At 43.7% G+C, this 15,798-nt stretch overlaps 1 protein-coding gene across 1 annotated transcript in view; it reads left to right on the top strand.

The window, feature by feature from the left end:
• The window catches only part of LOC124595781 (dehydrogenase/reductase SDR family member 11-like), a 76,528-nt gene that overhangs the window by 59,277 nt on the left and 1,453 nt on the right, over positions 1–15,798 (top strand). The window contains exon 5 of the mRNA XM_047134667.1: positions 6,020–6,166. Coding sequence (XP_046990623.1) covers positions 6,020–6,166 — 147 coding nt within the window. The remainder of the gene's footprint in view (positions 1–6,019; positions 6,167–15,798) is intronic.

The raw sequence follows: 15,798 nt of genomic DNA, 5'->3' as shown, positions 1-15,798 counted from the left end.
TGTAGACAAGTGTAATGTGCTGCGAATATATAGAAAGAAAGATCCTTTATTATTTAGCTACAATATAGTAGGTCAGCACCTGGAAGCAGTTAACTCCATAAATTATCTGGGAGTAGGCATTAGGAGTGATTTAAAATGGAATGACCATATGAAATTAATTGTCGGTAAAGCAGATGCCAGACTGAGATTCATTGGAAGAATCCTAAGGAAATGCAATCCGAAAACAAAGCAAGTAGGTTACAGTACACTTGTTCGCCCACTGCTTGAATATTGTTCACCAGTGTTGGATCCGTACCAGATAGGATTGATAGAAGAGATAGAGAAGATCCAACGGAGAGCAGCGTGCTTCGTTGCAGGATCATTTAGTAATCACGAAAGCGCTACGGAGATGATAGATAAACTCCAGTGGAAGACTCTGCAGGAGAGATGCTCAGTAGCTCGGCACGGGCTTTTGTTGAAGTTTCGCGAACATACCTTCACCGAGGAGTCAATCACTATATTGCTCCCTCCTACGTGTATCTCGCAAAGACACCATGAGGATAAAATCAGAGAGATTGGAGCCTACACAGAGACACACCGACATTCTTTCTTTCCACGAACAATACGAGACTGGAACAGAAGCGAGTACCGAAGGAGGTACTCAAGTTACCCTCCGCCACACACCGTCAGGTGGCTTGCGAGTGTGGATGTAGATGTAGATGTAGATCGTAAGACGGCACAGTCTGTATCATGCATTTCTCCTGCTTGGTGACGTTGTAGTTTGATGGTGGCCTTTTAAGTCACAAACCGGATAACAAAATAAATCAGTAGTGTAGAAAATCCAAAATTTTATAATTAAAGGTTAAGGCTACATTTACTTCAAAGCTTTATTGTTGCTTTTATAATTAATGTATCATTTTGATGAAGAAGAAATACCATATTTCTGGTTAACTGTTGGTAATATCTTATAAATTCTGGTTGCTAATTTGTATCCACCCTATTTAAAAAACAGTATGATTTATATCTCACCATCACAGAGAATGCCGGAAACGGCCAACGTTGAAGTCGACGAAACGCTGTTTTCCATTTATCAACCTCTTAGATTAGCGTTACAACTCTCCCTGACTCGCCCTGAGAGAGAGAGAGAGAGAGAGAGAGAGAGAGAGAGAGCAAAAACCTTCTTCTATAGCTGTTTAAGTGTGCGTGGATTACATGAGCTCACCTGGCTCTTCAATTTGCCCCACAGGTTAAAATTACAGGGAGACAAGTCAGGCGATCAAGTTGGCCAAGAGATCTTCTGCCTCTGCTAATTGTCCGCTCCTCGCCGAACACCTCGTGCACTCCAGACAACGTTATCAAGGCGGTCTGATATCGCTCCGTCTTGACGAAAATATCACTGAAGGCGTTCGTCTTCTGTGAGTGGATCAAACAATTTCTGGACTTACCAGTTAGGATTATCAGTATGACGAAAGATCGGTGTTACCATACGGCCACCAGACGTTGGGCAACAAACACCAGTCTTAAGATTATATAACGTCTCTTCAGACTGCTGACAGGGAATTTCTGATGCATAATGACACTTGTTTTGAGGGTTCACGTACTCTGACAAGGTGAACCAGGTCTCAGCTGAAGGAATGAAAGCTGAAAGTCCTCATTCCACTTCACTCAGAAACCACCGGCGGAGCTCAACTCTTTGATTTTTTTTTCTTTATTGTAATTTTTATCACCTTACACAAGGCGGGCTGTCAGCAGCTGAGTACGCCGCTCTTCAGCCTTGAGATTTACAATAAGTAATAAATAGAGGGGACACAGAGAATGCAATCAAAAATGGCGGGCAAAACAATGTAGACACCAAAAAACATAAAACACGGAGCCGTTCACGCCTGACGAGAAAACATCACTGACACTAGTCGACACGGTGCACAAAACAGGGATGATGGCGATGGTACACGTGAACAGTGGCGGCGTTTCGGCGAACAAACACTAAACACAAACGAAGGCACACACACGAGACACTAATGGCGATGACCTCCGGCGCGCGAATGTTCACTATGCGTGTGCGAGTCCGGGGACCTGCCAAGAGAGGAGGAGGAGGAAGGGAGTGGGAGAGCAAGAGGGGAGTGCAGAGATGCCACGGGCAGGGGAGATAGGGGGGGAGGGAGGAAGGGGGAGGGGAAGCCCGGGGGAAGAGGGGTGGAGGGAGGGGACAGGGGAAAAGGAAAGAGAAGGGAAGGGAAGGGAAGAGAAGGGAGGGAGGGTGCCTAAAGGAAAGGACACCGGAAGTGGGGGGTGGGGCAGGGTCAAAGTTGATAGGAGGGGTAGATGGAGGGGAGGAGGACATCATCAGGGAGGGGGAGCTGGCGGGAGCCACCTTGGGAGAGGGTAAGGAGGGTGGAGAGATGGAGACTGGGTGGGACGTGGGAATACAGGCGCGGCAGTGGGCGGGGGTGAGAGAGGATCGGGGAGATGAGCGGGTGAGGAGGATCGAGTTTACGGGAGGTGTACAGGATCTGTATCCTTTCAAGGAAAAGGAGGAGGTGGGGGAAGGGGATGAGATCGTACAGGATCCGCATAGGGGAGGGGAGACGGATGCGATAGGCGAGGCGGAGAGCATGGCGCTCAAGGATTTGGAGGGATTTATAAAAGGTGGGGGGGGGGCGGAGATCCAAGCCAGATGGGCATAACAAAGGATAGGGCGGATGAGGGATTTATAGGTGTGGAGGATGGTGGAGGGGTCCAGACCCCACGTACAGCCGGAGAGGAGCTTGAGGAGACTGAGTCGGGAGCATGCCTTGGCTTGGATTGTCCGGAGGTGGGGAGTCCAGGAGAGGCGACGGTCGAGGGTGACGCCAAGGTACTTAAGGGTGGGAGTGAGGGTGATAGGACGGCCATAGATGGTGATGTAGAAATCAAGGAGGCGGAAGGAAGGGGTGGTTTTGCCTACAATGATCGCCTGGGTTTTGGAGGGATTGACCTTGAGCAACCACTGGTTGCACCAAGCGGTGAACCGGTCAAGATGGGATTGGAGAAGGTGTTGGGAGCGCTGTAGGGTGGGGGCAAGGGCAAGGAAGGCGGTGTCATCGGTGAACTGGAGAAGGTGGACGGGGGGTGACGGCGGCGGCATGTCCCCCGTGTGCAAAAGGTACAGAAGGGGGGAGACGACGGAGCCTTGGGGCACACCGGCAGAGGGGAAAAAGGTGTAGGAATCTGTGTTATGGACGGTGACATAGGAAGGACGGCGGGAGAGAAAGGAGCCGATCAGACGGACGTAGTTAATGGGAAGGGCGAAGGTTTGGAGCTTGAAGAGGAGACCGGAATGCCATACGCGGTCATATGCACGTTCGAGGTCCAGGCAGAGGAAGATTGCGGAGCGATGGGAATTAAGCTGTTCGGAAAGGAGATGAGTGAGGTGAAGGAGAAGGTCGTCGGAAGAGAAGGACGGCCGAAAGCCACACTGGGTAATGGGAAGGAGGCGGTGCTGGCGGAGATGCTGGTGGATGCGTCGGGTGAGGATAGATTCCAGGACCTTGCTGAAGACCGAGGTAAGGCTGAAGGGACAGTAGGAGGAGACGGTGGACGGCGGTTTGCCAGGTTTAAGGAACATGAGAATATGGGGGGTAGTAACCGGTGGACAGGACTACATTGTAGAGCCTGGCCAGGGTGGAGAGGAAAGAGACAGGAGCTTCACGAAGGTGACGGTAGGTGACACGATCGTGACCAGGAGCGGTGTTGCGTTTTGTGCGGAGTGTAGTAATGAGATCCTGTGTAGTGATAGGGGCATTGAGTTCCGTGTGCGCAATGTTGTCCAAGTACTGAAAACCAGGAGCGAGGGGAGGGACAGAGGTGTCAGTTCGATCGCGGATATCCGGGAAGAGGGAGTAATCGAACTGGGGATCATCGGGGATGGAAAATACATCGGAGAGGTAGGAGGCAAAGTGATTGGCCTTACTAAGGGTGTCAGGGAAAGGGTGATCAACATGGAGAAGAGGATAGTAGGGGGAGGGTTTAGTTCCGGTAAGGCGACGGAAGGCTGACCTGAACTTGGACGAGTTGATAGGTAGGGTAGCAGTTAAACGGGTGCGTGTCTGTCGCCAGTCCCAGTGTTTCTTACCCGCGAGCAAATTACGAATGTGTCGCTGGAGTTGCCGGTGGCGTCGTAGTGTGTCCGGGTCCCGCGTGCGGAGGCGGAGGAAGGCACGGTAGAGACGGCGGGATTCACGGAGGAGGAGAACGGCCTGTGGGGGTAAGGTAGGACGGTGGGGGTGGACGGCGATAGTAGGGACGTGGGCCTCCACGGCCTCAGACAAGGTCTGCTGGAGAAAGGAGGCGGCATGGGTGACATCGTCAGGGTGGAGGTAGGTGAAGGAACTCTTTGAAGTTGGTCTGGATGCTTTAACTCGTGCACAACAGAAAATTTGCAAGGATACAGATGCCGATCCTTTCTGATAATGTTTCGACACGACGATCTCTTAGTTCCCACCTGCAGATACACGGAGTTGAGATCTCGTCCGTCTTTGTTCCAGGCTTTCCTTCACTCAAATATTCTTTTCTGGTGGTTGAAATCTTTTCTCACACTTACTGTTGTGTACATAGTTCCGCGTAGTCAGCGCGTACACAACTTTCCCTCTAGAGCGCGCCCCGCTAAGCACAACATCGCAGGCGCAGCGCTCGTCCGTCTCCGCACTACGAGATGGCGCTGTCAAAGAGACGGACCAAATTCTGCTTCCGCCGATCCGCGTATTAATATGTAACGCAGCCAATGAGATTGCTGCTAACGTAGAACCTTTTCTCCTCGCGGATCACACTCGCGCAGTGATACCTGAACGCGCGAGGTATTATAAAGTGTGTACAGACCTCCGGTTAGTCAGTCTGCATTAGTCTGCATTAGTCTGCATTTGTCTGCAGTCAAGTTTCAGTCTGCGCCTAATAAGATTATCATATTCCTGTACATAGCCATGAAGATAAATGTATAGACAATTTGTCAAGTATCAGAAATATGTGAGAATAAGTTTAACGTACCAAGACCAAAGGAACTTCAGATTGTCAATTGTAAATAGCATCCAGAATCAAGTTATGTAATGTCTATCCTTTTTATTATTTTAATAAATGTGTGTGAAAGCCGGCCGCAGTGGTTTAGCGGTTCTAGGCGCTCAGTCCGGAACCGCGCGACTGCTACAGTCGCAGGTTCGAATCCTGCCTCGTGCATGGATGTGTGTGATGTCCTTAGGTTAGTTAGGTTTAAGTAGTTCTAAGTTCTAGGGGACTGATGACCACAGATGTTAAGTCCCATAGTGCACAGAGCCATTTTTTTGTGTGTGAATATTAATCAAGTTCTGTTTAAAGTTGGTCACCGTCAATCTGCTACTCTAAGCGTGCAAGTGACTTTTCTATCGTCTGACCAAACGGCAGAAGATAAACACGCCACGATAAGACCACGAGACACATTGCTGACACTCGCCTACTGCGTTAGAGCGACAAGTCAAATAATCTGATGGTGTGTGTACCGAAGGTCTTACAGTACGCACACCACACGTACCATGTTTATTCGCTGTAGAGTCCATTTCGCGCCATTTGGCATTAAGTTTTGCACTGCAGACGGCGATGGAGTTGTTGTCGAAACACTTTCAGTCTTAAGCACGTTTCCCACGAAGTGTACTTCGCATAACACTCGAAATGAACACTTGTTGAATGCAGCACCTCTTTGTGCTGCATTCAACTGGTCATTAAACGCGCTTACTTCTCTCACTCACTCAAACGTAACGACACAGCGAAGTACTGGGGACAGAGCACGAGGGATATGCGGGTGTGCAGACACAAGGCAGCAGTAGTTGCTGCGTTTTAAATCACGGCTTCCAGCATTTACTCTGAGGGGCAGTTCAATTGTTCGTTAACAAAGGTCAGTTCCGCGTCAGTCTTAGATATATTTTCCTGGCCATCCTCATAACGCTCCCGACACAACACATTTACAGTGTTTGGAATCATTTGACGTGTCATGTAGTATGTTTTTTCATGGCTGTCAGATAATGATTTTGTTTTTCAGCAAATATCCCCCGGCGTAGTTATCACGGAAATTTTTGACAATCTGACAAAACTCTCGAAAGAAGCAGCCCTGGCGATGGCGCATTTGCTACCAGAGGACGTGGCAGCGGCCGCGGTGTACATGCTGTCCCAGCACCCGCGCGTGCAGGTGAGTCGCCAACCATGACGTTGCTGTTGTTGCTGCTGCTGCTGTCTTCACTATACTGTGCAAGCCTCTTCGTTTCAGCACTACCTGTATCCACATGAACCGGGTCAACTGAACCTACCGGTTCTAGCTATGCGATTCGTCCCATAATGTAACGGTGTTGTGATACGCGACGTCGTACGTGCCCAAACAGGAAGTGAACGGGAGCTAACTATTTTTTTTTCTTCAACATTATTTTATTATTTTTTTGATTTATGTAGCGGTATTGAAGAGTTCAGTTAACCTCTTGAACCTGGAGGCTGTAGTGTAGTCTTCATCTCCCTCTATAATCTTTACCCTCTCTCCGTTCGCACACTATAGTGTTGAGCTCAGTTGTAACGTTCTTTAAATTATACTTTTTGTGTTTGTTATTGGATATACGATTCATGCAGGCGATGGCGTGATGAACCATCCCTCTTTCTTCTTCTACTATCAAATCTATTCATTAAGAATCAGCAACATTAATGGGCATGGGTCCCTTTGAAGTAAAATATTCCGGAGGTAAACTAAGTTCCCATTCGGATCTCCAGGCGGAACCTACTTCGAAGAAATTCAGGCCGAAAGGAACTTTCAGGTTGGGAACATGGAACGTTAAAAGTTTGAACAGGCCAGGAACATTACAGACATTATTAGACGAATTAGATAGATACGATGTAGACATTGCAGATATTCAAGAAACTCGGTGGCAGGGGGAGGGTAGCATAAAGAGGGGTAACTATACATTTTTCGATGGAGGTGCGGAAGCTCACAGTTTCGGAACAGGTTTCGCAGTACAGGGTAAAGTGCTTCACGCAATCAGAGATATAAGGTTCATTAGTGACCGACTATCAGTTATAGTGTTGTCCGATAGGTGGAATAGACTAGTAGTAATTAATGTACACGCACCAACTGAGGACACTGAAGAGGTTGTTAAAGACGCCTTTTATGAAGAACTAGATCAACTGTGGGATGAGTTCTCCTCGTATGATACAAAATTAATCGTAGGCGATTTTATTGAGAAGATAGGGAAGGAGGAAGCAAAAGTTTGCATAACATTTCGAATGATAATGGCACAAAGGTGGTTAATTTTGCTGTTTCAAAAGACATGATTGTTGAGAGCACATATTTCAAAAGGAAGGACATTCATAAAGCAACTTGGGTCTCTCCGAATGGACACAGCCGAAACCAAATTGATCATGTTCTTTGCAGATCGGAGATGGCACACTAGTATAGAAAATGTTAGGACTTTCAGGGGAGCAGACTGCGATTCTGATCATTTTCTTGTAGTTGCCAAAGTTCACCAACCCCTATCTACAGCAACATCAAGGTGTCACAATGCAGAACTTGGGTCCGACACTGACAAGCTAAATGATGAAAACTTTTGAAGAAGGTACATGATAGAAATTTCAAATAGGTTTGATGCTCTCAGGACACACGAAGATCAAGATGAAGATGTAAATAAACAGTGGATCACTGTGAGGAATAATATCAAAGAGGCAGCGAAGGTCACAATAGGTACAATTAAGAACAGGAGGAAACCGTGGTTTGATGAGGAATGCAAGAAATTGGTAGAGGAAAGGAGAAAAGCGCGATTAGATTGGGATAGAATGGGAGACAGAAAACGAGAGGAGTTCTTGAACTTGAGAAGGGAAGTTGGTCGTAGGCTACGGGCAAAGAAGAGGGATTATTTGAACAATCAAATTACAAAAATGGAAACAAACAGTAAAACAAAAAACATTAGAGAACTTTACCTAGACATAAATGGGTATAGGAAAGGCTTCAAGGCTAGGACAAATGCACTTCAAGGGGATGCTGGGGGAATACTGAGAGACTCCAGTGCTATATTAAGTAAATGGAGGGCGTATTTTGAGAATCTATTAAATGTACACCAGGAAGCAGGAAATGAGCAGGCGTACGAAATACATACAGCAGAACCCCAGTTACCTGAGCCAACGTTCAAGGAAGTAAGAGCTGCAATCAACAAATTGAAAAACCATAAAGCACCAGGATCAGATTGCATAACTGCAGAATTAGTTAAAAATGGGGGACAGAAATTGGTGGAAGTAGTTCACAAAGTGATAACTAAAGTATGGAACTCAGAGATGATACCTGAAGAGTGGCAGGAGTCGATTCTGATCCCAATTTTTAAGAAAGGTGACAAAATGGATTGTAGTAATTATAGAGGGATATCGCTATTACCAGTATGTTCCAAAATTTTCCCGAATATTCTGCTAAGCAGGCTTACACCATATGCAGATGAAATTGTGGGGGATAACCAAGCCGGCTTTCGGAGGAACAGATCAACTATGGACCAAACATTCACCCTGCGTCAAATTTTGGAAAAGAAATGGGAGTACAATAAACCAGTTCATAATCTTTTCATAGATTTTACAAAAGCATATGATTCAGTATTGCAGTCAAAATTGTACAGAATTCTTTTGGAACTTGGAATACCAAAGAAGTATGTTAGACTTATAGAAGCGAGTTTGAAAAACACAAAAGACAGAGTACGCGTGGGGAAATTGGAGTCAGAAGAATTTGTAATAAAGAACGGTCTTAAGCAGGGAGATGCCCTGTCTCCGCTACTTTTTAATTTAGTCCTAGAATATATTGTACGAATGGTAGCAGATAATTCAGAGGGTGTGGAGTTAAATGGAAATATTAAGATATTAGGGTATTCAGATGATCTAAACATCATTAGCGATAGGAAAGAATCTATAACAGCAAATGCGAATGCGTTAATCAAGGCTAGTGAAGATGTAGGTCTAAGGATAAGTGAAGACAAAACTAAATACCTGGTTACTACTAGAATACCAACAGCAGTAGATCAGGAAATGTTAAGAGTTGGAGACATGCAGTTTGAAAAAGTGAACACATTTAAGTATCTGGGCTTGGACATCACTTCGAGAAATGAGATTGAACCCGAACTGAAGAAGAGATTACGGGCGGGAAATGCGTGCTACTTCTCACTGAATACGTTACTTTCATCACGGATATTGTCTAGGAATTTAAAGATTAGAATATACAAAACTATTATTCTACCATTTATGCTGTATGGGTGTGAGACTTCGTCCCTCACTGTGCAGAATGAAAAGCCGTTTCGTGTATTTGAAAACAAAATTTTGAGGAAAATTTTCGGAGCAAAAAGGGATGACATTAGCGGAGAGTGGCGAAAATTGCATAACGAAGAGGTTCACGAACTCTATTCAAGCCCTGACATAATCAGTATTATTAAATTACGTAGGCTGCGATGGGCGGGTCACGTAGCTCGAATGGATGAGGGCAGGGCAGCGCGCAGAGTACTGGTAGGGCACCTAGAAGGAAAACGTCCTGTGGGGAGACCGAGGCGTAGATGGGAGGACAATGTGAAGGCTGATTTGAGGTACAGCCCAAGACAGGGACAGATGGCGAAAATAAGTTGCTGCGGTAATGGACTCTCGAGTCCGGTATGACCAGTGAGTAAGTAAGTAAGTAAGTAAGTTGTCTTACAGAAATTTACTGTGTATTGTGTTGTTGAGCATATGGTGTGCTTAATCAGTTTTACTGTAATCCAAAGAAAAATTAAACAATTTAATCCGGAAAACCAGCATGTAATGTCTATAATGAAATCAATCCCTCTAAAATTTACTCAGTCTCGTGAGCACCGAGCTCAATGGCCCTGTGCAACAAACTGATCAAATCCATTATGCAAATAAACTATGAAATACAGTTTCCTTAGTTCTTGAATCGCAACGGATGTAATCTTGGTATTCTGTCATCTCCACAGTAGGCATAGAAAATATTCAATCTTGGCTCAGCGAAGTGCAATGCCGGCCGTAAAATAGCTTCATACAAATAATGTCAGTAGATTAGTTGATAAACAAATAACCTTGCAAACGTTCAGTGATAGTTTTGGATACTGGCTCAGCGCTATACAATGCTGCCCACAATGAAACTGTTACAAAAAGTAATACTTTTCTAATCCTGGCACATTAATATTTATATATGTAGATGGTATCTGTTCTTTCGGACATGTCCGAAAGAACATAGTTAAAGCTCACCGGCCATGATCATCTTCTTGTGTGCGGATGCACAAACGATGCCCGAACTCTTACGGGAATCGGCAAAAAGCCGCGCATATAGAGTATAATGGGCAGGGGCACTATGAATATAGTGCGGGACAATAAGTTGAGAATGTGGGTCTCACGGGAGGCGTGCTAGAGATAAGTCCCTGCAGGTGCAATATCCTCTGAGTCCTCGGTGGCTAAGATGGATAGCGCATCTGCCATGTAAGGAGGAGATCCCGGGTTCGAGTCCTAGTCGGGGAACACATTTTCAACTGTCCCTGTTGACTTACATCAACGCCTGTATGCAGCTAGGGGTATTCATTTCATTGTAATTTCTCATCAATATTTTTCTGACTCTGATTCAAAAATCATTTCTTTTAAAAATATTCATTGGATTTAAACAAGCACGACATGGAAGAGGGTGAGGTACTGATAACGGGGTATGCTAAGACCGAATGCTTCTGTTTGAAAATTGTGTTCAAAATAAAGTTTCTCCTTCATAAAATCTAATATGAAACATTTTACATTACCTTCAAACTCAGTGAACTTCTCAGCTGGTCTACAGTTCTCACTTACTGGCGTAATTAAAAATACTTGGATTGTTACATGACAAAAGGTCCGACATCGTTTGACGAAATAGATTCCAAAGTTTAATTTCTCTGTATCAGGATTACAAAACACTCAGAATATTACAAATCGTGTATACCTACTCAACCTATATATCAAATCTGATGACAAGTACTTGGTCCCTACATCCAAGGGTCAGTATTGTAAAATTAGCAAGATCCACATTGCGTTGCTGCACGCTTAAAACTAAATATCCAAAATTTCATTACCTTGCAAATCTGTATTATGCTGCGGCCATAGGCCAACAGCTAAATTCTCACAGCTAGCCACTAGCTTTAAGTCTTACATCCTACCTTTAACAGGGCGCAACGACAACTAACTCTGCGCTTCGCGCGCCCCTGCTTGCAATCGATTCTGCCACTCAGGCAACATCTTTGGTTCAGTGGTGTCAAAGATACAATCTCTTCTACATATGATAACCATTTCATGTCATTTTTTATCAAATATATTACCAAATCGGGCTCAGTGTACAAGTGGACCCCTCATACAGTGGACTTGCATTGAGAGCGCTTCGGTTAAAAACCCTGTCCTGTCATCCTAATTTAGGTTTCCCGCGATTTCTCTAAATAACTCCAGCAAATTACCGAAATCGTTCCTTTGAAAGGGCACTACAGATTTACTTCCCCATCCTTACGTAATCTGAGCTTGTCTTTCATCTCTAATGACCGCACTGTCTGCGGGACGTTGAGCTATAATCTTCCTCCCTTTCTCCCCTCACACTTGCCTTCATTATCAAACTGGCGACTCATTGATGGCTCAGGATGCCTCCTATCATTAGAGATGCCATTCGAGTGCTGTGCCGACGTCCGTGAGGCAATGTGTGAGTCAATGTACAGCTTGTTAGGGTGACTGAGGACAGTACACCGGACAACAATACATCTGTACTTACTTCATTTGCAGACTAATAATTGTAGCTGTTACGAATAGAATGTTTTATACTGGTTACTACCTCCAAGTACATGTGGCAAGAGCATGTCACTAATGCTTATTTGTCTCTGGGCAGCAGGTCAGATGTTGAGGCGTGACGCGCCACGCAAAACGGTTAGTCTTTGCTGACAGGTCCACTTACAAAGGAATGGTCCAATCCGACATGTCGAAACCCACCCTGGAATTTTAGGTTCTAAGGCTAAAAATGGCAAAGCTACTCATTTTTGCCCCCGAAGAACCGCTTATAAATGCGGTTTGTACAGTCCTTCCTGCCCAACGCGCGAATCGGCGAATAAGCGGACACTTCAGAGACCAAATATGTCTCAGATCAAAAATTTTTCAATAACGTGCAGTTCATATCGGCAGCTAAACTTCTGAAGGGATGTGCTGTTATACGAATGACTAGCAGAAGAAAGAAAATGATGGCAGAGTATGATGTTACAATACAGAAACTTGCATCAGTCGGGACTTTCATTTGTTGACGTTAAACATTTTATAACAAATCTTGTAAAACAGTTCTTATGATAATTTTTGAATAATTTATATTTTGCTGCCAATGGAACAGTTACTTGTTTATTCCCTGAAGCCGTCACAAAAATGGGAAGTGTCCATTAGGTGACGAAAACAAACAGTTTCCTTAAACCAGGAACATCTGATAAAAGAAAAATTAATGCATTCGGGCGCTTCATAGTAATTTCTAGTTTTACTTAGACGGATCCGGAATGGAAGAAGAAATGTTCGTGACTGTTGCCCCTCATATTGTGCTGCATACCAGGCATACTTTATCAACTTCGTTAAATGTTGTGATCCAAGTTGACAATGCAGAAATGATATGATCGAAGTTTAGCAATACTATTCCGCAGATAAATCTGAAATGACAAAGAGTAACTGGAAATTATACTATCCAATGATTTTGGAAAAATGCTTTACATTGTTGAATTTTTTTATCGTGAGGCTGAATCACAATATCAGCTCCGGTTGGAATCAGAATTATACATATGTCCTCGTCCTCCTAATGACAGAGATGTCGCTATATCTGGGCCAAGAGTCCAACAAAAGCAATACATTATTTTCTGCAACTGCCAAGAGGACGTCTCGGATGTAGCAGCGAACATCTTTCCCTCCCATATTTCCAGATTTGTTGCATCGATTACAAACTTCTGAAAACAAATAGTCAGTTTTTTTCAAATTTTGAACATAATTTGCTTTGATGTTTCTGAAGAATTCGAAGAATCTTGGAAATCAGTAATGTTCATCTCAATTTCCATTTAGAGCACTCAGTGCCAATATCTCCATCGGTAATGATGCATTGACTCACAGGTGTGGCTGTAAATCTTCCGAATAATTTTTCTTTCATATTTTTTCGAGTTTCATTTTGGCACATATTTCTTACTTCATGTAAATATTTTTTCCATTCATCAAACAATGGAAAATCCAGTATGGAATGTAACAATATTATGGAAAGGGTAGTTGCTACTCACCATATAGCGGAGGTGCTGAGTCGCAGACAGGCATAACAAAAAGACCGTCACAAAGTGAGCTTTCGGCCAACAAGGTCTTTCTCTTGTCGTCTTACAAACGACAAAAGGCCTTGTTGGCTGAAAGCTCATTTTCTGACGGTCTTTTTGTTATGCCTATCTCTGACACAGCATCTCCGCCATATACTGAATAGCAACTATTGTTGCAATATATATCCTAGATTTTCCATTGTTTGATTTTGCTTGACGTCTTTTCTTCCATCCTTAATCCAATGTTGTTTTCCTTTGTTACAATGTTTCCAATGCTTTACTATACTCAATGTCCGTATTTTTTTCTCTTATCGCCTTACAAACCGCCAAAGGCCTTGTTGGCTGAAAGCTCATTTGTGACTGTCTTTTTGTTCTGCCTATCTGCGACTAAGCATCTCCGCTGTATGGTGAGTAGCAACTATCCTTTTAATTATATTGTTTCTTCCATTTATAGAATTCATGCTCATAGTTTACAAAACGAAACCGGATTTGCACACAGCTTAAAGCCTCTCTCCCTACTTCATTTAATTAAAAGATTGATAGCCTCTTCTTTCTCACTGAAAGATATTACTCTACATGTTTTCTTTGGGCTTGGAATGTACTCTGTTTTTGTTCTGAACATTAATTATCACAACACTCATCGTTAGAACCACAATTCACGGAATCATCCCTGTTATTTGCTGTTTCTTCTAATATTGCCACAATTTCCAACGAACTGTCGTCATCATTGGAATGATTGTCCAAGAAATTAACTGTTAAACGATACATCTGTAGGTATTCAGAAGAATTAGGTACCGAGCAAGGTGGCGCAGTTGTTAGCACACTGGACTCACATGTGTTAGGACAGTAGTTCAAACCTGTGTCCGACCATCCCGATTTAGGTTTTCCGTGATTTCCCTAGATCGCTTCAGGCAAATGCCTGAATGGTTCCTTTGGAAGAGCACACCCGATTTCCCTCTCAATCCTTTCATATTCCGATGGAACTAATGACCTCAAAGTTTGGTCCCCCCCCCCCCCCTCCACCTCTCCCTCACATCAACCAACCAACAATCCTGTCCCTTCTTCTTGTCAGTGATTTCCGAAATAGGTGATTTCGATTGCACACCACGGTCTTCATATTTCATCTTTGCAAGGTTGAAAACATTAACTGGATTCCACATCACTGTTAATCTCTGGAACCTATACAAAGGCAGATACTTTTAGTAACATATACTAAGAAATGACAAAGGAAATTAATTCAGTTTTATCTCCATCATTAACACTTAGCAGTACCGCAAATGCAAATGCCATTTATTATGAATATTAAATCAGTTGCAAATTCGAGCAAATAATAACTGTGAACGACTATGGAAGAAACTATCCACAGAAACTGAAATTCGCTTTACAAATTACTTTTGCGCTGTGCCAAGTTATCTGTTTACCGATGTGCCAACAACCAAGCATATGTGCCCGCCGTGTCGTATATTTCTTTTGTTGTATTCTTCTTGTATAAAACATTTCAGGGCAGATTTCGCCATGTCGGATTGGACAGTTCCCTTGTTAGTTGTGCACTGACGACCTGGCAGAAAACATCAAGTAGTAAATTATCTGACGTGTTTGTGAGAAGACTGTTAGACGCAGAGGTAAAACAACACTCTGAAATGGGTACATATTAAGGTCTCAAAGAGCACAATATCTGCACGTATTCCCTAACACCCTGTATATTTTCTTGCACGTACTGTGTTGATGCTGGGACTTCATTGAGGTTGTGCTGTCGATCATGACAGATCTTCATTTTCACTTTTCGTCTGAAGATTCAGATTTTGTTACCGATTCCCTAGAATATGCATGTGATAATCTTCGTGACATACGTTTGGTATTTCTCATGACTCCTTAAGCATACAGTCGCTTTGATCGAAACATTGTATAACTAAATGTTTAGGTAATGTGTCGTGCTTCTAATTTTAATGAAACTGAAAGGTAAAATTGAGTCTGTGGTCCGTCAGTATGTGGATCATCCCCGTCTAAGAAGTTTGGTGACTCATTGTCGCACATTCCTTGCCGTCTTCTAGAATACTGTACACACTGCTTCCTGTTGTAGTCGTGTCCCAGATATGGTGTCGTTATATGTTAAGCAATGTTTAGACTCTTTTCTGTTGGTGATTGCTTGAGTACTTGTTTCATTTATTTTTTCGTTTCACTAGACCGCAGATCTGCTCTTGATCACCAAGGCAACTAGGTAGAGATATCACTAAGAGTCTATCCACCGGCGTTGTCTTGTCGACCTTACGCGTCTTTATAATGACACTGAGCTTTTCTTTAGGACGATTCCAAAAGTCTAGACATTATGCAAGACTTTTAGCAGACTCGTTTCTGCGACAGTGGGGTATTTTTAGTGATCTGCTTAGAGGCCTTATCATAGACTATATGAGAGTTGTTTACTTTTCTCTTCATCCAGATGCATCCTTAGTTGTCATTCCATCACATTATTTCCAACTGCAACTGCATGAATTGCAGTAAAAGGATTTCT

Source organism: Schistocerca americana, chromosome 2 (assembly GCF_021461395.2).
Source record: "Schistocerca americana isolate TAMUIC-IGC-003095 chromosome 2, iqSchAmer2.1, whole genome shotgun sequence".
Classification (NCBI taxonomy): Eukaryota; Metazoa; Arthropoda; class Insecta; order Orthoptera; family Acrididae; genus Schistocerca; species Schistocerca americana.
Note: the sequence above shows the minus strand (reverse complement) of the source record. Positions and strands in the feature narration are given on the sequence as shown.